At 37.7% G+C, this 22168-nt stretch overlaps 1 protein-coding gene across 1 annotated transcript in view; it reads left to right on the top strand.

Moving 5' to 3' along the window:
- LOC119744691 (THO complex subunit 4-A-like) overlaps positions 1–22168 on the top strand; it is a 54357-nt gene that overhangs the window by 19291 nt on the left and 12898 nt on the right. Inside the window, exons 3-5 of the mRNA XM_038220758.1 lie at positions 2869–3016; positions 14457–14574; positions 14746–14896. Coding sequence (XP_038076686.1) covers positions 2869–3016; positions 14457–14574; positions 14746–14896 — 417 coding nt within the window. The remainder of the gene's footprint in view (positions 1–2868; positions 3017–14456; positions 14575–14745; positions 14897–22168) is intronic.

Raw genomic sequence — 22168 nt, 5'->3', positions numbered from 1 at the left:
CAAAATCAACGTATAAGCCGCGGCTTATATTCCGAAAATTACGGTACTATAGTATTATGTTTAGTGTTATATTTACGGCAAATTGCAAGTGAAATGGAACCAGAGAGCTAAAAGCAGAGCTGATAAGGTAGGAAAGGGAGATGGCTGGTTTTGTTTTTGAAATGAAAATAACATGGCTGTCCACCACAAACTGGTTGTAAAGTCAGCATTTCATGTATTGAGATACAGAACAAAATGTTTAAATTATATTATATTCAAATACATTACTCATTGTAACTTGGTATGAGCCATGAAGTTGGTTGAGGTTAGATCCAGACAGTCCTTATCTTTTTGCCTAGATGCTATCAAATTGCCCTCCTATCAACAGGCTTTTCAGAGGCCGCTGCAGCCTTGGCTGCAAAGGGTAAGTTGGCTTCAACAAGAAGTACTTCAGACAATCACTTACAACACTACATGGTATGTCAAATGATGTTCCCAGAAAAACTATCAATGTCAGTTCTGCATCTTTAATGGCTGGGGGTTTCTTCGTCCAACTATAAAACTCTGATCTCCAGATGGCTTTAATTTGGGACTACAAATTGGCTATTGGAGTATTTATAAGGGCTTTAACGATAGTTCCAACCTTTAATTCCCTTATCTCATTAAAGGTATGTTCATCAAGAAACCACAATAAGGACACTGACTCCACATTGGGACCATGGTACTATTCTTCACAAGTTGGCTAAAGCCCCCTTTTGAGCCTTTTGTGTCTGAGGGTTAAAACAGCCTTTCTGTTGGCAGCCTCTGCAGCATGTCGAAGAAGTGAACTTCATGCCCTCTAGCTGCAGGTCACTTGCGCTTGGAACCAAGAGGCATACATTTTATTACAGAGATGAGCTTTCTAACTAACCAAGGGTCAATCTCTAAATTTGTCTCCCCCAGATATATTTGTTCCTACCTTGATTTTCTTTTCAAATCAGGGGTGAGATTTGTCCGGATTTTTCTGGAATTTATGTGAGACGAACCGGAATTTCCTTGAGACGATCCAGATTTCCGGATTTCCACTGTTTTCCCCTTTTTGGACGAAAGTAAGCAAAAGACTGGTACAAGTCTAGGTGTACAGTCTCACAGTGATTTTCCTATGCATATGAGCACCACTTCGTCGTCCCCTACATCTGTGATAGATACCTTTTTTTTTTTTTAGAGTTTCCTCAAGTACATGAGAGATCAGAGCTCAGTGTCCTTGATTCAGTTGTTGTAGTTCATATCTGCTATATTTTCTTCCGGGTCAGCAGATTGCCACAACGTACCACACCTCAATATTGCTGAACGAATGGGAGACCTAGAATACTGACTAATATCCCATCTTGTCCGGATGTGTCTCTTGCTCGTCGATCTGATGATGACCCATAACAGCACCAGAGTGTTCCCTCTCGTTCTGATCTCCCAGTTTTCTACTTGACAAATGCTCAATCTCTTGTCAATAAACTTGACGAAGCAGCAGTAGTCTTCCAGCAAAATAAAGTTGATGTCGGGGTAATAACTGAATCATGGTTCTCCAGAGATATCCCTGAGAATCAAATTCAAATATCCAACTTCAATTTCTCCTCCAAATGTCGAGAAGGTCAACGTGGAGGAGTCGCCGCCATCTATGTCAACAATGACATGTCCTTTATAGCCAAGCTGGATGTTATTGACGTACCAGACGGGTTGGAATGTGTGTGGGTCAAAATAAGACCTAAACACCTCCCAAGATCTATCGGCAGTTGCTGTTTGTGCAGTGTATAACAACGAACCCTCCTCGTCAAACTCAATTAACGGAGCATCTGTTGAACAGTATGGACCGTTTACGAACATTGTATCCGGATAATGCTATTTTGATTTTAGGTGATTTCAATCGCATGAATATACAATCTATTCTCAGAGGTAATGATGTACACCAAATTGTTGAGTTTCAGACTCGTGCTAAAGCAATGCTTGATTTATTGCTCATGAGTGGTAAAGATCTCTAGAATTGTCCTTTTGCCATTTCTCCAATTGGCCATATCAATCATGTCGGAATTATTTGGCGACCTAAGCTTAGAACAGTTGCCGCTAAGCACATCTCCAAAACTTTGATCACGCGTCCTGTGCCCGAGTCTGGAATTTGATCATTCGGTTCATGGATACAGGGTTCTGATTGTCATGAGGTCAGGGAGTGCTCTGATGCTCAAAGTAAAGTTGATTTTGCATATTTTTAACATTATCGAACTTCTCACCAAATTTCATGAAGATGTGTTTTGAAAAATCACATGTTTGATGATGTTAACATGACGTCACACATTTTCAAAATTTCATGCATCTAGGCCTATCTATATCCTAACAAAAATACAAAAAGAATTTTTAATTTAGCATGTTGCATTTGTGAGATATGGCTTTACGGTTCAAAAATTCAAAAAGCTATAATAACTCACATGACGTCACTTCAATTTTCATCTTTAACACGTCCCTGTCTATGTATAAGGTATGTACACCTCAAGCCAATCCAACTTGTAGTTCTCTAGATATAGGCCATTGAAAATGCACTTTTAACCCTTTTAACTCGGCCCTGTGTAAAATTGCTCACTGGTGATCGAAAGTGTTTGATACTATTTTTTATCTTTATGGAATTTTTTTTTTCTCAAAATGTTGAAAAAGCCCAAAAGAAAAAAAAACTTAACAAAAACTTGAGCCGTTTCGGTGTCTGCCGAAACAGCTAATTACATCATACTTTTTCTGTTTTAACAGAAACATCCAAAACTGAAATGGATAATGGCCAATGAAATAGTTTCATGCCTGATCACCCTGAATTTTGGAACAAAAACAATCCAAACGTCCAGTAAATATATCTCTTTATTTGTATTAATGCAGGAATTATTTGGAGATTTTGGGGTCTTACTTCATGGGGCTGTCCACTACGACCAATCAGGCAGAAGTCAAGGCACAGCTGATGTGGTCTTTCAGAGGAAAGCAGATGCCATCAAAGCCATGAAGCAGTATAATAATGTACCCTTAGATGGTAAGAAGGAATAGAAACATTTTTTTTTCATTTAAAGCCATTTTTGTATCTCAAGGCCACAGAAAGGTTTGGATTATAAGGCCTTTTCACACTGTCCAAAATCTCCGGGTTGGAACCGGTTCCAACCACGAGATTTTTTTCAACCCTTTTCCCACTTCTAAAGTTTCAACCCGGTTCCGACCCGGGTAGAGTGCTCTAGCCGGATCGAAATCAACCCTGGGAGGGACCAGGGTTGAAAATCTCAACCCGGATCGAAATTGCATTTTTCGGCGTGAACCGTGTCGAAAATGACAGTGTGAACCGCCCCGGGTTGAGTCACTCACGGCCGATCCGTGTTGAGTTGAGGCCGACATTTTACCGAAAATCTGACACGCCAAGCATAATATTTCCCTCCACCACTATCGCCGTCACAAACACCGATCCCAAAACAATCGCTCCCTAATTATCATCGAATAATGTATCGGTGTATGGAGCATCCTTTACCGAGTCTGGGCTTGTATTAGGTCCGCAAAATGTACCCCCAAAATGTACATTTCTAATGTTAAATAGAACGAATCGTCTAACGAAATGACCGGAGCCATTTTGGAAATATTGCACACAGCTGCGCTGGTGTCGTACAAAAATCGGACTCCCAAATCGGATTCGTTTACTCTCTTATTATTGGTCAAACCCTTTCACGTGACAGGTCCTTCTCCCAATAGGCATGCGCAATACTACCAATGAGTCCGTATTGCACAGAGTAGTAAATTCACGCTGCACACCGGCCTGTCCGTAAGCCTCGTGCGTCGCAATGCATTATGGGATTGAGAAAATCATCGCAGCGCCCTGTGCCGAATGCGATCCGTGTCGAGAATTTGTAGTGTGAATTCACAGGGGCCGTAGCCGGATTGAACGTTACACGGTTCACGTAGCGGCCGTTCCCGTAAAGGACAGTGTGAACGTCGCGTCTCTCCGATCCGTGTCGAAAAATACTCGGGCTGAACCGGGTTGGATCCGGGTAGGTTTCAACACGGTTCGAAACGGAGATAGTGTGAAAAGGCCTATAGATGGTCTGTGGTGCAATCTAAGTCAATTCCTAGCCACTTTAGTTGCTTTCCAAGCATGTCTTTTTAAAACTACACATTGTCCTTTGATATTCCTGAAATATCTGACATTTTATGTTTTTAGATTGTTAAATACTTAATATATTTCAAAAGTCAGGTCAGGGGTTGGCTCAAAAAGAGGTGCGGGGGCAAGTGTCCCCCATGACACATGGCAGTGCTGTTATAACATAAGGGGTAGTGAACTTTTTTTTTTTTAAGGTTTTATTTGTTTACGAAATTGCTTTCATTGTAAAGCCCACCCAAAAAAAGAAAACAAATGATGATAAAATGGCCACAATTGACCAGTGCAATCCAAAGTTATGGCCAGTATGATTCACACGAGTACAAGATAATAAGCAGATAATAAAATACATGTAATAGAGATGTGGAATCCATAAGAAAGCTTAGCTTGTGGGTATGGACCCCGATAATTGGCATGATTATATACACAGACAAATGGATTATAAACACAACAAACATGAACGAAACAAGACAATGGGGATGGAAGGCAAACCGGAATAAATGAAAATAAATTACAATAATATGTATGTAAAAATGATGATAGAACAAAATCATTAACACAATCAAGAAGAACCTCTGATCAGTAGCTAAGAGTTACATGTAAATAGTGAAGAAGACTCAAAGTTGAACTAAACAAGAGAAAATCGATTTCATTATAAAGTGAAAAGAAAGAATACGTACATGTCGATGATTTTATTAGAATGAAATGGTCACGAATTAATTGGAGCATATATTAAACTATGACAAGATAAATAGTGAACAAGGCTTAGGCGTATTTATTTAAAAGGAATTGCTTGAAGTTTTTTTAATATGATATCAGATTTGGTATTTTGCAAGGGCCGCTGGAGGGAGTTCCATAGCTTGGGACCTTGGAAGGGAATGGCTTTTTCGGCAAGTGTGGTACGGACATTTGGGAGATGATAATGGGCAGATTGTCGGGTTGCATGAGAATGAGTGGCGATGTTTCTAGTGAAAACCGATGCAAGACAACATGGAATAACATTCTGAGATATTTGGTGCATAAAGATACCGAGCTGAAAGGTGTAAAGATCATATATTTAATGATTTGTGAGAATAGAACAGGGGATCACTAAGGGCTCGGAAATTTGCATTGTTTATAATACGCAAAGCCTTCTTCTGGAGTACAAGGAGTCTGTTTAGGTGACACCGGGATGCGTTTCCCCAGGCTAGTATTCTATAGTTTAAGTAGGATAAAACTAGAGTATTATACAAGGTAAACAAAATATAATGGGGAATAAATGTTTTTATTCTATTAATAACACCTATATTTCTTGAGACAATTTTACATAAATGGTCAATGTGATATTTCCATGACAACTTACTATCAACGAGTATACCTAAAAATTTAGTAGTTTCAGAAATCATTGCGTTATCAATAGCAATAATTCTTGGTAATTGTTGGAGAATGCGGCTAAATAACATACACTTGGTTTCTTTAGGTTTAGAGGTAATCTGTTGGACTTGATCCAGTCCGATACTTTAATTAATTCGGAATTTACAATATTAATTAGTACATCAATATCTTTGACTGTAAAATAAATTTGAGTCATCAGCAAATAAAATGTATGACAAGAGATTAGAAAACCTAGTGAAGTCATTAATGTAAATAAGAAAAAGTAGAGGTCCCAGAATAGAACCTTGAGAAACTCCACAAGTAAGGGTGCACTGAGACGAGGTTACATTGTTAATTGAGACAGTACCGGATGATAGTGAAAGGTTAATTATATAAATGAGGGGCTGAAGTACCGGTATGTTGGGAGCCGTATTTTTAATGACAAACGATGTGATAGAATCATGGCCACTGCTTTGCTCATCAAGATTGGATATGACATTGTTCACTTCTTGGCTAGTTGCAGGATAAAAGAAAATTGAGTTAGGATTGGGGTCAGTTAGGAAATTTGTATATTTAGTAGTACATGGAGGAATATTTTTGGCTAAATTAGACCCGATATTTGAAAAATAATCGTTAAAATGATCCGCAATTTCAGCTGGGTTTCCAGTACAGTTCCTGTTGATCAAGATTGACGTAGTACTATTTGACTTCGATTTTTTATTAAGCACTTTATTAATAATTTTCCAAGTGTTCCTGAAATTTTTTTCTCATTATTGAACTGAAGGCTAAAGTAGTTTTTCTTTGCAGTCCGCAGTACATTAGTGAGGATATTTTTGTATCTGGTATAGATTAGTCGATTGATTTCACTACGATTAGTTATGAATTTGCGATACAACTTATTCTTTAGTTTGATTGATTTAGGAGGAGGTGGGATGTTTGTACAGATATTGTCGATTAGAGTGGCTGTTGAGCTGGTTATTCTTGTAGGTTTGCTAATTAATGGCAAAAAGGAGTGGGAAAACATGGTGTCTAGAAAGTCTTGTATGTTTTTGAAATATTTTTGGGTTGTCTTTTTATTGGTCCAAAAATCTAGAAAAAAACCTACTTTTTAAGCTAATTTTGGCCAAAATGGACAAATATAGCTCATTAAAATGCATAAATGTCACAAGTCCAATTCTGAATGCCCAAATTTGACAAAAAAAATAAACAAAAATAATTTTGGTAGTAAGAAATACATTTAGGTTATAAAACAAAGATTCCTTAATTTTTGGTTGTTTTATCCAATTTTTGGTGCAAATCTCATTAGTATGCGTAATTAGCCACAACTGATTTCAACCAAAATTGGCACAATTTAAATTGGAATATTCTGAAAGCTGCAGAACAATAATACTATAAAGTTTCATCCTTCTTACATTTTCAAAAAGTGAGTCAAATAGACCAATGAATTAAGCAACACCACATGGGCCTCTCAAATGCCACAGTTTATGATACGTACACGCACACATGTCAAACGGCGTAAACATCAGATTTAACCCTCAAAACGGCCACAAAATAATTAGGTACATGTACCGGTACACCACTTGAGATACAAGGGGAGATCAATGATTAAGATCGAGGTACTAAGGTTTACTTACGATGTGGGCGAAAAGTGAAATTTCCCGTTCAATGGCAAGGCGCAGTGACGTTACTGTAGTTGTCCCAGTGTTCACAACATGATCGCTGATAGCGAATGTCTTTCGAGATCGATTTCAACTGGTATCCACTAAGAAATTCTGACCGTACTGATTATAGAGGGGAACCAGTGTAGGATTAGTCTATGTAATAGACCATGTCGAAAGCCATGGCCTATTACGTTTGAGCAGATTTGCTGGTTAATTATGCAAGACGACCGCATCTTGATCTTTAGATTTTGACCAATCAGCGGGCGCTTTCTATATAGGGTCTTCGGTCATTCACTGTTGGCACGTCATAGACATGGATTTAAAAAAAACAGACACAGCAACAAAGGCTGTGGTCACGCGCTCTGTATTATGTTACGCAAAACGTGCCCGGCTGTGTTGTATTACAAAACAATGCATTCGAATTGACCAATCACAGTTTTAGTCCTGATTTGGGAATAAAATGACGTCACGATTTAGTAAAGTCGACTCTGATTGGCTGAGGCACGAGATCGCATAAATCTGCATGCTTTGACATATCAGACGTTATACAGGAGACTTGGCTCCGTGGATAACGGGTGATACTCAGACTAGTGTAGGATATGCATCACGTTAAATACGCATCACATGACAATGATTCGGCTGCACTTGATCTCAAACGTGATAATTTTCTGTTTTCGTTTACATCATCTTTGCCCGCTGGGCACAACCGCAACACTTTACTGCGCCTTGCCATTCAAACAAGTCGGAAGGTCGTTAGATAGAGGTGTCATAAAGTTACACAATTGCCTAAATTTGTGCTCCGGAAACCTCTATTTTCTTAGTTACCTGATTCATTATCGTGTGCTCAAACACGAACATTAGTGTTTTTGTGTCTACATTTAACGATCAGCTGGTGAACTAATTTTAACTCAATCAAGCTTGACTATCGGTCTTTTGACACAGGATGCGATGTCCGACAAAAGGCGCCATGATGAAAATCCATAGCGATACAAATTTGTCTATAACTCTAAAATAAAATGGTATTTTGACAGCTTAAAAAAAAGGAAATTCAAGCTTTGATAATGTTACTAATTATGCCCCGTGGCGAAGCCGAAGGGGCATACTGTTTCCCTCTTGTTCTTCCGTGGGTGGGTGGGTGTGTGTGTCCGGACAAATCTTGTCAGCGCGATTACTTTAGAAATACTTAACATATGAACTTCAAATTTGGTTTGTGGATTGTTCTTGGTAATCCTAAGAAGCCTATTACATTTGGGGCCAAAAGATCAAGGGTCAAGGTCACAGTGGCTAAAACAAAAGAAATTTTGTTAGCGCGATAACTTGAGACATACTTTACATGTTAACTTCACATTTGGTTTGTTGATTGTTCTTGGCAATCCTCTGAAGACTATTGCATTGGGGGCCGAAAGATCAAGAGTCAAGGTCACAGTGGCCAAAACAAAGGAATTTTTGTCAGCGTGATAACTTTAGAAATACTTTACATGTGAACTTCAAATTTGGTTTGTGGATTGTTCTTGGCAATCCTCAAAGGCCTATTGTATTTGGGGCCGAAATGTCGAGGGTCATGGTCACAGTAATCATGGACTTTTCATAAGCTTCTTGATGTCTGCAATACGATACTACCATCGCGACCGAGTTAAACACAGTCACCAGGGCAGAAGATTCTTGCCGTCGATCTTGAACACAGATCGGTCTGTCATGTCGCCGCATGGCCCGTGAACGTAACATGTTGTGCTCCCAACATTTGTCGTACTCGGAGATAAAGTAAGACTTTTCAAACAGCAAAAACCAGTGTAATTTCAACATCAATCCTTATCAAAATGGGAAATATGTAAGTGCATTACATGATTCAACTATTTTCCAAATTACGAGGAATATATTAAAATTTAACTTTGAAATGAGAAATGAAAAATCTGACTTTTTAAAACAAAATCATTGGGCGACGCTGTTAACGTGTTTGTTGCGGGCGTTCATTTTGTACACAAAATGATCACCAGTTGCAACCAGCGTGTGTGCGAGCCCTAATAAGATGCTTTAACCCTCCTACTGTTTAAACAGTCACAGACAGTAAAAAATTGCAAATTTCAACATGCAAATTTCAACATAAACAACTGTTCTATGAGTCACAGGTTGTCAAATCATTCCCATAGCTAGTTACTTAAACAATCATTACAAGTCAATCGTGGTGTTATATGCATGGAATTCCAAAGAGTTTACAAACAGTCACCTGACTGATTTTGACTCAAAGGACAACTTGGCTCAGAATGTATGTTTGCATAGGTTTATGACGATAGGGGACATAATACATGTATCAACATTAACTACTGGTACATGTATGTATTGTGTTTAGAACTACCAGTTGTAGGGGTGTGTATATACTTGTACCTGTAGCATGGAAACCGGGTACCCGATTGAAGAAAAACACGGGAACCCGTAAAAGAAACCCAACCCCAAAATAGTGTACACTGAGCTTTAGTTTTATAATGTACTATGTAAACTGCAACGTACGCGAGCTTCATATGCATGAAATGTGTTTTGTTTTCTCTTGTAGCCTTGTTTGCATTTTGAAAATTTCCCACAATTGACATTCTAAACCTTTTTCTGAGAAGTTATTACGTAATTTGTAAAGTTGGTTACGGGCCCCCATCCCATAATCCGGAACCAGTTCCTGACATCAACAGTTACCCGGTTCCGATGCACAGCCTTAACTAGCAGATGGGAAATAACTACTTCTGAAATAAGTAATTGTGATCTTGTCTTTTATCAACTGGTTATTATGAGACCAAGAAAATGACAGCAGTTATCTGGAGTTGTAATAGCACGCTAAATTTAACTAGAATTTGTTGATTGTTCTTAATGGACAGTGCAACTTGCTTTTGCCTGAGGTTGTTTATTGATTTTTGATTTTTGAAGACCTATGAATATATTTTATTTCAAAATCATTCAAAACATTGTAAACATTTTTTTATTGAAACATGGAACACTTTAACCCTAACCTTCCTGAATCTTCCAAAATCCTCTTTGCAAAATGGAGGATTTTGCAGGATTGAGGCAAAATGGCACAAATGTGTTGCTGATTTCGGAGGTTGCACTGTGTCTTGACACTGGTGTTCATGCTCAGCCATGCATAATTTAGGCCCAGATTACACTTCATATCATCCACACTGCTCCAGAATGTCACTAGCTCTGCCTCAATATATTGACAGTGATTGCTGGAGGATTTTGCAGGATTGAGGCAGTGGTCACCCCTCCAAGGACCACATTCAAGAAATAATGGAGGATTTTGCAGGTTTGAGGTTGTATGCAATTTTTACATGGAGGCAGTTGGAGGATGTTGCAGGATTTAGGTTACATCCTAGCAAAAATGCCTAGAGAGTTTCAGTTGAATAAAATTAAGTGATGATATTCACATAACTTACTACCCATCAAGTTTTAAGACAATCAGAGGCTCCCTAAATTTCCTAATAAAATCACAGTTTTAATGGCGATGACCCCGTGGGCACATGTTGAGGGATTTGAGCTTTTGACCATAAAAAGTTACATGTACATGTATTTTATCATAAATTTAAAGCAAGAAAAATATTGATTATGCACATCCTTATGTATGAACTGATTTTTCTTGTAAAAGATCGTTTTCATCACATTTTATCAGATTTTTTATGGGTTTTATTTTTTTTTTGTCCACCCTGTATATGTAGCGTTTGAGGCCAAACCGATCTCAAGATATATACGAGTAGGCCTAGATGCAACATACATGTATAATGACGTCATGATGACGACGTCATATCAATTTTCATCTATAACACTGTCTATACAGCAGGACCGTGAGTAAAAAAAAAACCTGAACCCAAATGTCGGGATTAGTTTGTTTAGTGAAGGTCTGTGTAGCACTTTCAAAATCTAGGATATGAAAGTTACAATCCCAATCATAAGCTTTCTTTTAGTACAAGAATCATTCAAATCACTCATGTACTTTTCAAGTTTTGGAATTTTAAACATAAGCACCGTTTTAAACTTCTGTCCATGGAAGGTACATATAAGTGGTCTTTCAGCAAAATGAAAACAATTCACAAACATCCCTATGTGAATTGTTTTGGTCCCGACATTTGGGTTTTGTTTTTTTTGTTTTTTTTTTTTGGTATACCTGCCAACTTGAGATAATTCAGTCCATTAGTTCTATAGTTATAAGACTGTAAAAAATGAACCTTTAAATTGATGTCACTTGACCCCTGATGACATCATGATGACAAAATTGTTCGGCATACATGTACGTCTTCAGATGATGGCTAATGACTATGCAAAGTTTAAAGTTCATCGTATTTTTATAAGTTCCCAAAGTGGCTTGTAGAATGAAAACGTGTACAAAACGTATGATAAAAGTGGGGGGAAAAAAAAGAAACTAGAGATTGTGGTTGTGAACAACCACAGAGCTGTTCCCAATTTTGATTGTCTGTTGGACCGTAAACAAAATGATCAAATGATTTTTCCAAAAAAAAGTATCTAAAAAAATTGAAATTATTACCAATACCTTTAAAAAGTACACTTCTGGTACAACCGGAAGTAAGGGTCGCATGACCTTGACATTCCAGGAGGTGCATTTTCAGTCCAATATGAGGAAATGTGCAAAGAACTGTAATCATAACTTATTGTATTGTGGAGATATGGCGGTCACAATATTGCCTCATTAAATATTTATGACGTCATGAGAATAATAAACTGCTCAGTAATAATAATGCAACATATTAATCTTTGAATGTTGCTTCTTACTTTTATTAGTTAGGCCAAACAAAGAATGGTGTGTTTACGGTAACGGCCTGAAAAAAAATCCAGGTAGGTAGGTAGGGAAATAATTTTATTTTGTAATTTTTTTTTTTCATTTCAGTTCTGCATGCCCATGCGTGTTCTTTCGCAAAAAAAAATTGTATAAAAACATTATTCAATTATGCAAGCATTCAAGATATTCAATCGATATATTTCATTCCAAATTAATTCGTATCATCCCAGGGTTCTCCCCAGGATTTTTCAAACCTGTGGGGGAAGTTTTGCTGTGATTCAACAACCTGCAAAGCCATGGCGTGGGGTTTGGGGCCCGCTTAAGGGCCCCTAAAAATTTTGAACTTTGGAAGCTCTCTGGTGCATTTTAGAGCAAATCTGGGGATTCTTTAACTCCAGATTTTTCCTTAAAATTCAGAGGAGATCTTGTAGGCCCCTAATATTTTTGTAATTAAAGAAAAAAAAACCAAATTGTTAACTTTAAAAAAAAAAACATTTCACAACCTGTTTAAAGCTCTGAACTAGAAAAGTATGGATTACAAGTAAAATTCAAATTAAGAAATTAAGGTGAAGAAAAAAAATCACATTTGCTTCCGATTACATACCTTTCAAATTAGCGTTGGTAGGTCGGAAAAATTATTTCGCCAATTTTTTTGGGGTGCTGAGTAATGGAGCATCATATAATATTAGAGCAAGGAATCATGTTTATTTTGTACCTTGATTATTTTCAATTGCGCCATGAAAATTATCAAGACTGGTTATCAAAAGTGATTAAAACTTGCCTCACCTAATTAAAAATATATTTGAGGTCGGTGATTCCACTATATGCTTAATGACATCACCGCTGCTGGCACCGCCAACATTCAGTCTCGCCGGCCATACATCGCGCCGTGCATTATACTGCACTGTGTACGGCCCATCCCACGTGGCCGAAAATCTTGCACTACTACAGAAACACGCTACGATGTTTGGCCACAGGTTCGAGCTTTGCAATCTCGTCATTTTAATGGAAAACACATACACAGAAAATAAAGATCACGTTCTGTGAATTAATTCACAGAAATTCTCTTTCTCCATCGATGTTTGTTTGGTATTTTTACAATCCAACTTCGGCCGATTGCACTACATCATCATATCATGGTACGATGTATGTATAGGTTGTAGTCGCTGGTTCTGTTTCTTCATCATAGCATTGATTCCGTTAGCACGCGAAGGGAACCAGTGTACCATGCTGTATGCGCTGCTAGACCTGGATGCTGGGGGTCGACAGAACCCGTCATCGTGTGCATTTTGATCACACATGCATCAGAAAAACAGGATTTTTGTGCATTTTAATGGCGTGTATAATAATTATATTGTGCGTATCGGGGGCTGAAAAATGTGATCAGCATTTTTGTCGGCGTATCGGGCCGCAATTCCAGCATATCGGGCCAATACACAATACGCATGTTTGTATGTGGGGAGAGCCCTGCCGTCCGTCAGCCAGGCGCACTAGTTCACCCCGATGCATTTGTGCAAAAATAATCGTACTTTATGTAGTTTGAGAATTCAAGTTTTGAGATCGTCGTGATTTTCGCACGTTTAACACAGGTATGTTTGTGTCAAATCATGGTCAGTTTCAAGTGTGGAAAATGGTTTATGTTCGTGGCAAATAATTGAAAGTAGGCTACTTGAAATGTTTGAAATTTGTTCATTTAAGAATTATTAATATCAACCTTCAAAATGGCAATAAAAAGTTTGAGGTCGGCAATTTGGCCATACAAATTCCAGATCGTTCGGGTTACCATAAACACACCATTTTTTTTGTTTGGCCTTATCAACCCGATCAGATTTATAATTCATGAGATATGATAATAAGGGTCTGAAATTAACACTTTGGGTAACACCGGAAGTAGGGGTCACATGACCTTGGAATACCAATTTTCATCTATGTACATGTACCTACTGAGTTTGAGATAAATCAGTCCAATAGTTCTATAGTTATAAGACTGTGAAAAATGAACAGTTAAATTGATGTCACGTAACCCCTGATGACATCACGATGACGAAAGGTTTCGGCATACATCTTCAGATAATGGTTAATGATTATATGCCAGGTTTAAAGTTGATCGGATTTAAAATAATTCCCAAAGTGGCTTGTAGAATATAAACGTGTACAAAACCTATGGGAAAAGTGGAACAGTTCGAACAGAACATAGGGCTTTTCGCATTCGTAAGTGACTTTGTCATACACGTGCATGCACTGCTGATTACAAGCCAATCAGTCCATTGGCTAAACACTCAAGTTGCAATGCTTCACCGTGTGCAATACCCATGTTTAAGTTTAAGTACCCCCATGTACGAACTGGATACACACCCTTTGCACACATAATTATAACGGCGATGAACTAAAGGTACATGCCTCGCCAATAAAAGTAAAACAAATCACAGAAATTCCAGTGGAATTTTCGATGGTCATGTGCATTGCACAAGACCAAAAACTGCAGTATTTGGGCCTAATAATAAACAACGTAGGATCACCGCCCTTTTCTTTTTAATCATCTTCTTTGCAGGTAGCCCCATGAACATTGAGCTGGTTACGTCACCACTTGAGTATGAACAACAGATGAGACCACCAACCCAGAGGACAGGAAACCAGGGAAGGATACAACGGGGAAGAGTTGGAGGAGGGTTAGTTGACATGTGGCCATGAAAAATATTTGTTTATTGGCAAGTCTAAGACCCCATGGTGTATTGCAATTGAATTTTAACAGATGATTAAAAGAGGGTAATATTTTGTTCTCATCAAGTTCACTTTTGTGGTGAGTGATGAATGTTTTTTTTGTCATTTTCAAATGCTAGGCGCAACCAGTATAACATGAGAGGTGGGCGTAACCAGGGGCGTGGTGGCTTCAGGGGACGCGGTGGCCGAGGGCGTGGCCGAGGCGGCAATAAAGGACCGACTCCCACTGCGGAGGAGTTAGATGCGCAGTTAGACGCATACAATGCTCAGGTAAGTGAGTTTCTGCAGTTTACATGTAAATGGGACAGATTCTAATGATTTTAAGTTGTAATTAAGTCTTTTACTAATTCATCTTATATTAAGAGAATAATAATGTGGTGGAGCAGTTTGAAATGTCTGGTTTAAAACCGGGTAGGTGCCTGGTCCAAATAATTGGGTTCGGACCATTACTGGCGACCAGGCCCTACCAACTTTTAAAGCAGACGTTTAATACTGCTCTGCCACATTACTATTCCCATTCATAAATACCTTTTTGGTCAAAAACTTCAAAAGAGTAGGAAAACATGACGAAGTTCCGACGATGTTTTGACAATGTTTTGGTCAGACCAAAGTTCCAGACTTGATGCGGCGATGTGGTTTTTTTGTTTTGTTTTGTTTTTCACTCCACAAACAACGGACACGGAAATAAGTGGCATATTTCATGTATTGAGACATGCTTTAGTTCAGGCCAAAATAAAAAGATTGATTGTTTCCAGTCCAGCGGCCAGGTGGATTTTTTTACCCACCGGGCCGCCTGCACTTTGAAGTTTTGCTTTTCTGCTTAAAAGCGGAAAAAGCATTGTTTTTGTTCCGATTTTTTTAATTCTTTTTGCTTTTCTGCTTAAAAGAAGAAAAGCATTGTTTTTGTTCTGATTTTTTATATTTCTTTTTTCCCCCCTTTTCTTTTTATTCTAAACTAAATCCCATAGACTTTGTACATGTTTTATTAACCACGCCACTTTTGACCTAAAACATACTCGTATTCTGATGAAACTTACCCTGTATAACGACCCCACAGTGAGCTTGTGTCCCGAAGAGTGACGTCATGATTACGTTATCATGGGTCACGTGACGTCATCTTAAACATGCAAACTTTAAGACCATATATCTAAAGAACAGTAAGTCCGATTGGGCTGAAACTCGGTATGTAGGTAGGCCGGGATGTGTTATATGTAAAAGTTGAGGTGACGTCATCGTGACGTCATCGTGACGTCATCATGATGTCATCTTGTGATTTTATATAGATTTTTGAAGTTTTGGACCTTTAAGCCATATCTCACGAACCCAATATGTTATATTCAAAATTCTTTTTGTATTATGTTTGCGAGATAACAAGTATATTCACAAAATGGTGAAAATTGATTGACGTAATTATGACATCATCAAAAATACACTTTTTTAAATCACATATAAGGGAAGGTCCAATCGTCATGAAACTTGGTGGGTGGGTAGATAACAGTACTTGTACACAAAATCTGAAATGATGTCACGATGATGTCATCGGTAGATTTTTAACGATTTTTAAAATATTTACAATTTTATTCTGCCTACAAAATTAAACACTATTACTCATCCGATTGGCTTCAAACATGCTAAATTCAAAATTCTTTTTGTATTAGGTTTGTTATGTAATAGGTATCTGCACAATTTTTTTTTTGAAAAATATGTGACGTCATGATGACGTCATCAAAAATGTGAGTTTTAAAAACACTTATAAGGGTAAGTCCAATTGTCTTGAAACTTTGTGGGTAGGTAGATAGTGTTAATAGTATGCAAAATCTGAGTTGAAGTCATGATGACGTCATCACCAATTTTTAGCTGTTTCGGTGTACACACCGAAACAGCTCTTGTTTCTGTTATTTTTTTTTTCTCTTTTGTTTTTTAGACTTTTTTCTCATAGGAAAACACGTGTTTTCGTTCTACAAGTCACTTTTGGCTTTTTTTCAAATCCGATCGACTTCAAACCTGGCACACACTTAGACCACCATCTGAAGATGTGCGCTGAAACTTTTCGTCATGCTGATGTCATCATGTGATTTATTATAGAATTTTGAATATTTAATTTTTCCCATAGACTTTGTACACAGAAATTTAAAAAAAAATGTCAATTTTCAGAGGGCATTTTCGACACTTTGCCAGTAATTCATTTACACCAATCTTTGTCCAAAGAATGACCCTAATTTAAACAACATTGTGTAATGATGACGTTATGATGACGTCATCCGGTGTTTATTTATAGGCAATTAAATTGTGACACTTTTAATATTTAAAAATGCTTAAGAAATCAACCGTACGCGTCCCCAGCATTCTGTTGCCGGCAATTGGTAGAGTAGGTTGAGGTCTTTATTTCATTCAGTGTGCGTGCAATCACGTGACCCTTGCTTCCGGTCGAAAAAGGCCAAAACCGGAAGTGGCTTATTATTTAAAAGTGGTAATAGATATGAACTTGCTTTTAACGGTGTTAGTCTCTTGGCTGATAGTATTCTTCAAATCATCTACTGATGACGTCATGCTATCTTCGAGCGCCCTCTAGCGACAGGTTGAAAATTTTCAAAAATGTATTTTGAATAGATGTCTGTGGCGAAGTTTGTCGGAATCGCCTAAATATTGGTGTATATGATGACCTTGACCCACTTAAGAGGTGTGCAAAGTTTTAGGCGTATGACGTCATCAGACCGGAAGTTCCATTGAAAAGACCTTTCCTTTTTCAAAAATTGCTAATAAATCAATCCGTACAGATATAATGTTGAATTGCCCCTTAAATGATAGCGTAAACATTTGCCTCAACAGTGCCAAGTTCCCAGCTTGTCAAATTGTTCACACAGTCGACGCGGCGTCAGCAAAAAAATACCTTGCAAGTTGAAATAAAAAATGCCGACTCAACCAATGCAAGCCGCAAGTGTGTGCGTATACATCGACCAGATTCGGCATCGCCCGCTTCCCATACACCACACACGCACGTGGTCATGAGGGAGCGGACTGACCAACAGGGTGACCGTTTTAGCCGAATTTCGGCTAAATTTGGCAGAATTTTTTTGTAAAAAACAAGTTTGACAGAATATTTGACAGAATGGATATTTTTGGCAGATTTCTGACAGAATCTTCAAAAATGGTTATTTTCACAAGTACATAGCAAATGTGTGTATTGATAGACTCAATTTTTACAGCCTTATAACTATTGAACTATTTGAACGATTGATCTCAAATTTGGTAGGTATACAGAAAGGGAAGTGTTATAGATGAAAATTGATATGTCAAGGTTACGTGACCTTCACTTTCGGTTTTACCGGAAGTGGTAATTTTAGACCCCTATATCATATTTCATGAATTATTAATCTGATTAGGTTGAAACTTCACATTAATACAAAGCTATATTGACAAATAATTATATTGTATCATTATTACTGTGCACTTAATTATTGTGATGTTATGATGTCATGAATATTTAATGAGGCAATCTTTACAGTCCTATAACTATAGAACCATTTGACCGATTGATCTCAAACCTGGCAGGTATACACACTGGGAAGTGTTACAGATAAAAATTGGTATGTCCGGGTCATGTGACCTCTACTTCCGGTGTCACCGGAAGTTATAATGTAAGACCCTAATTAGCATATCTAATGAATTAGAAATTTGATTGGGTTGACACCTTATATAAGTATTAAGCAACATTAAAGGATAAATATGTAGCATTATTATTAATGTGCGCCGAATCATGACGTCATCACGTGTCACGTGACGTCATCCTAAAAGAGCATACTTTAAGGCCCTATATCTACAGAACCGGAAGTCCGATTTGGTTCAAACTTGGTATGCAAGTATTCCGGGACATGTTATAGACAAAAATTGCAGTGACGTCATGATGACGTCATCGTGTGATTTTATATAAATTATTCAATTTTTGGACCTTTTACTCATATCTCATGAACGGAATGTGGTAAATTCGAAATTCTTTTTGTAACAGGTTTATTAGATCATAGATAGATGCACAAAATTTCGCTAAATGTGTGACGTCATCATGACGTCATCAAAAATGTGATTTTTTTATTCACATATAAGGGTATGTCCGATCGTTATGAAACTTGGTGGGTAGGTAGGTATAGATAACAGCATCCAAAATCTGAAGTGACGTCATCATGACATCATCATCTAATTTTTTATGAATTTTTTCAAATTTTAATATTTTCTGCAAATTTTGTAAAAATTATATAAATTACGGTCCGATCGACTTCAAACCTGGCACACACTTATACAACCATCTGAAGATGTATGCGGAATCATGACGTCATCATGACGTCATCACATGCCACATGACGTCATCCTAAAGGTGCATACTTTAAGGCCCTATATCTACAGAACCGGAGGTCCAATTGGGTTCAAACTTGGTATGCAAGTATTCCGGGACGTGTTATAGACAAAAATTGCAGTGACGTTACGATGACGTCATCTTGTGATTTTACATAAATTATGCAATTTTTGGACCTTTTACTCAAATCTCATCAATGGAACATGGTAAATTCAAAATTCTTTTTGTAACATGTTTGTTAGGTGAAAGATAGATGCACACAATTTCATAAAATGTTTGACGTCATCATGATGTCATCAAAAACGTGATTTTGTGTTCGATATGAGACTTGGTGGGTAGGTAGGTGTAGATAAAAGCATTCAAAAACTGAAGTGACGTCATCATGGCATCATCGTCTGATTTTTTATGAATTTTTCAAATTTTAATATTTTCTTCAAATTTTTTCAAAAATTATGTAAAATACCGTCCGATCAACTTCAAATCTGGCACACACTTAGACCACCATCTGAAGATTGAGGTCGAATCATGACGTCATAATGACGTCATCACGTGTCAGTTGACATCATCCTAAACCGGAATAGTTTAAGTCGCTATATCTAGAGAACCTGAGGTCCGATTGGGTTCAATCTCGGTATGCAGATATTCCAGGAAGTGTTATAGTCAAAAATTGCAGTGACGTCACGATGATGTCATCATGTCATTTTATATAAATTATTCAATTTTTGGACCTTTTACTCATGTCTCAATTCGAAATCCTTTTTTTGCAAAAAGGTTTGTTAGGTCGTAGATAGATACAAAAAATTTTCAAAAAATGTGTGCTGTCATCATGACGTCATGAAAAATGTTTTTTTTTTACATAGGATGGACACTTTTTGTATGGAATACGCATGTACTTGTCCATTCAACCTGGATGAAACTCTTTTACGGCAGTCATTAATAAAACGGTCGAAACAGCTCAGTGTTTGTCCACAAACACATTTCTAGTTTTATTAGTTTATCAACTTTTTTACATTTTCTCCTAATACAAAAATGTGTCAAAGTATTTTTTTTAAAGTATTTCTTTACACGTATTATTTTAAAAATGCGGAAAAGCCTGTGTCCTGTTCATCGAACAGGCATAGCTCTAGTTTTTTTTTTTCTTTTTGTTCCACCCCCAAATCCCATAGACTTTGTACACGTTTATTCACCGCGGCATTTTGGACCTAAAACAAACTCGTATTCTAATGAAACTTGTGTCCCGAAGGGTGATGTCACGATGACGTCATCATGGGTCACGTGTGTTATAGACGAAAATTGAGGTGACGTCATCATGACGTCATCGTGTGATTTTATATAGATTTTTTGAAGTTTTGGACCTTTAAGCCATATCTCACGAACCCAATATGTTAAATTCAAAATTCTTTTTGTATTAGGTTTGTTAGGCAATAGGTATAGGTACAACATTTTGAAAAATGTGTGACGTCATGATGACGTCATCAAAAATGCGCTTTTTGAAACACATATAAGGGAATGTTCGATCGTCATGAAATTGGTGGGTGGGTAGATAATAATACTAGTACACAAAATTTTGAATGACGTCACGATGACATCATCGGTAGATGTTTTACAATTTTTTTAATATTGCCAATTTTATCCTTCTTACAAAATTTAACACTCTTATTAATCCGATTGTTTTCAAACTTGGTACAGACTAAAACCACAATAAAATAATGAGCACTGCCAAGTATTGTTATGATGACGTCATCATTAGACATGGTGACGTCATCGTTAACTTGTATATTTTAAGCCCCTAGATCTCATGAACAGTAAGTCAGATTGGGTTGAAACTTGGTTTGGGGGTAGGCCGGGATGTGTTACAAATAAATATTGAGGTGACGTCATCATGACGTCATCTTGTGATTACATATATATATTTTTTTAATTTTGAACATTTTGCCGTATCTAACAAATGCATTATTCCAAAATCAAAATTCTTTTTAAATTAGGTTTGTTAGACAAAAGGTAAATGCACACAACAGAAAAACATGACCTCAATTTAAAAAAACAAACATAATGTGGAAAAGCCCTATGTTCTGTTGGAAACAGACATAGACCTCTAATTTTTTTTTATCCTTCTTCTTCCAGTGTTACTTTGACGTCTGGTGAAAAAAAAAAAAGTGGTAAAACACAACGAAGTGATGCCACATCGCTTGTGAATTCCAAACCAACCTTGCTCTCTCTATGATAGAACTGACTCGATGCACCATGCACGGAAGACTTTGGAAGGGATGTGGGGCGCGCAAACTAGACCCTGTGCTCGTACTCACGTGCTGTGTGGAGCCATTTTACCAAATGTACGGCTGCCCTGCACGTGTACGTGTGTACACTGAACTGGCCTGCAAAAGTATTTATGCACCAGTTGTTCAATTTTCAATATCAAGCTTGACTTCAAAATATCACAGATGTTAAATAAATGTTCAAAGCTGTGTCTTGTGTCATTATCTAAGTCGGTAATAGTCAAGTTTACAACACTAAACATCCTCTCCTTCATGGACATGGACGTACGGAGGAAGGAACATACCGCTTCGCGACACCACTTTACGACAATTTGAAACCGCCATCTTGAATTGCTTCATTATGTATTCATGAGGTCATGAATATCATTAAGCTGGCATTTAAACTACCAATGGGGGAAAGGCGTGCTGTTTTGGGGCCGTTTGGCACCATTTTTTTGGGCCGTTTAATGAATATTTAGCAGGTCAAATGCTGCCACCATTAATAAATATTGAAACTAGAATTTTCATGCCAATGCTTTCTAAAAGCTCCGCGAAACTGCGCCAATGCAACGCCACTGCACTCTGGGTACGGAGTCCAGACTCCAACGACTTTCATTTTTTTAATTTTCCAAACTTATCAAAATGTTTGATATCATAGGAATCCCCATTAAATAAACGATAACATGATTTTTGAATCAGCTTTTTATCGCTCATAACAAAAAAGTTATGATTTTTTTCCCCTGGACCATCGCACTTTTCACCGCAGTGCGACCCAGACAATGGTCAGATGGCTCGCTGTCTAGGCACGGGTAAAATGCAGCTCCGATCCCACTCCACGTACAATGCAGCTAGCAACACGGAACATGCGTGCACATGTTATTGCTGTGTAACCGCGTGCCATATTAATTCTGGCAATGGACCAATTCCATCTGCATACAA

Source organism: Patiria miniata, unplaced genomic scaffold (genome assembly GCF_015706575.1).
Source record: "Patiria miniata isolate m_02_andy unplaced genomic scaffold, ASM1570657v1 HiC_scaffold_7, whole genome shotgun sequence".
Classification (NCBI taxonomy): Eukaryota; Metazoa; Echinodermata; class Asteroidea; order Valvatida; family Asterinidae; genus Patiria; species Patiria miniata.
This window is presented reverse-complemented; position numbering and strand designations above follow the sequence as displayed.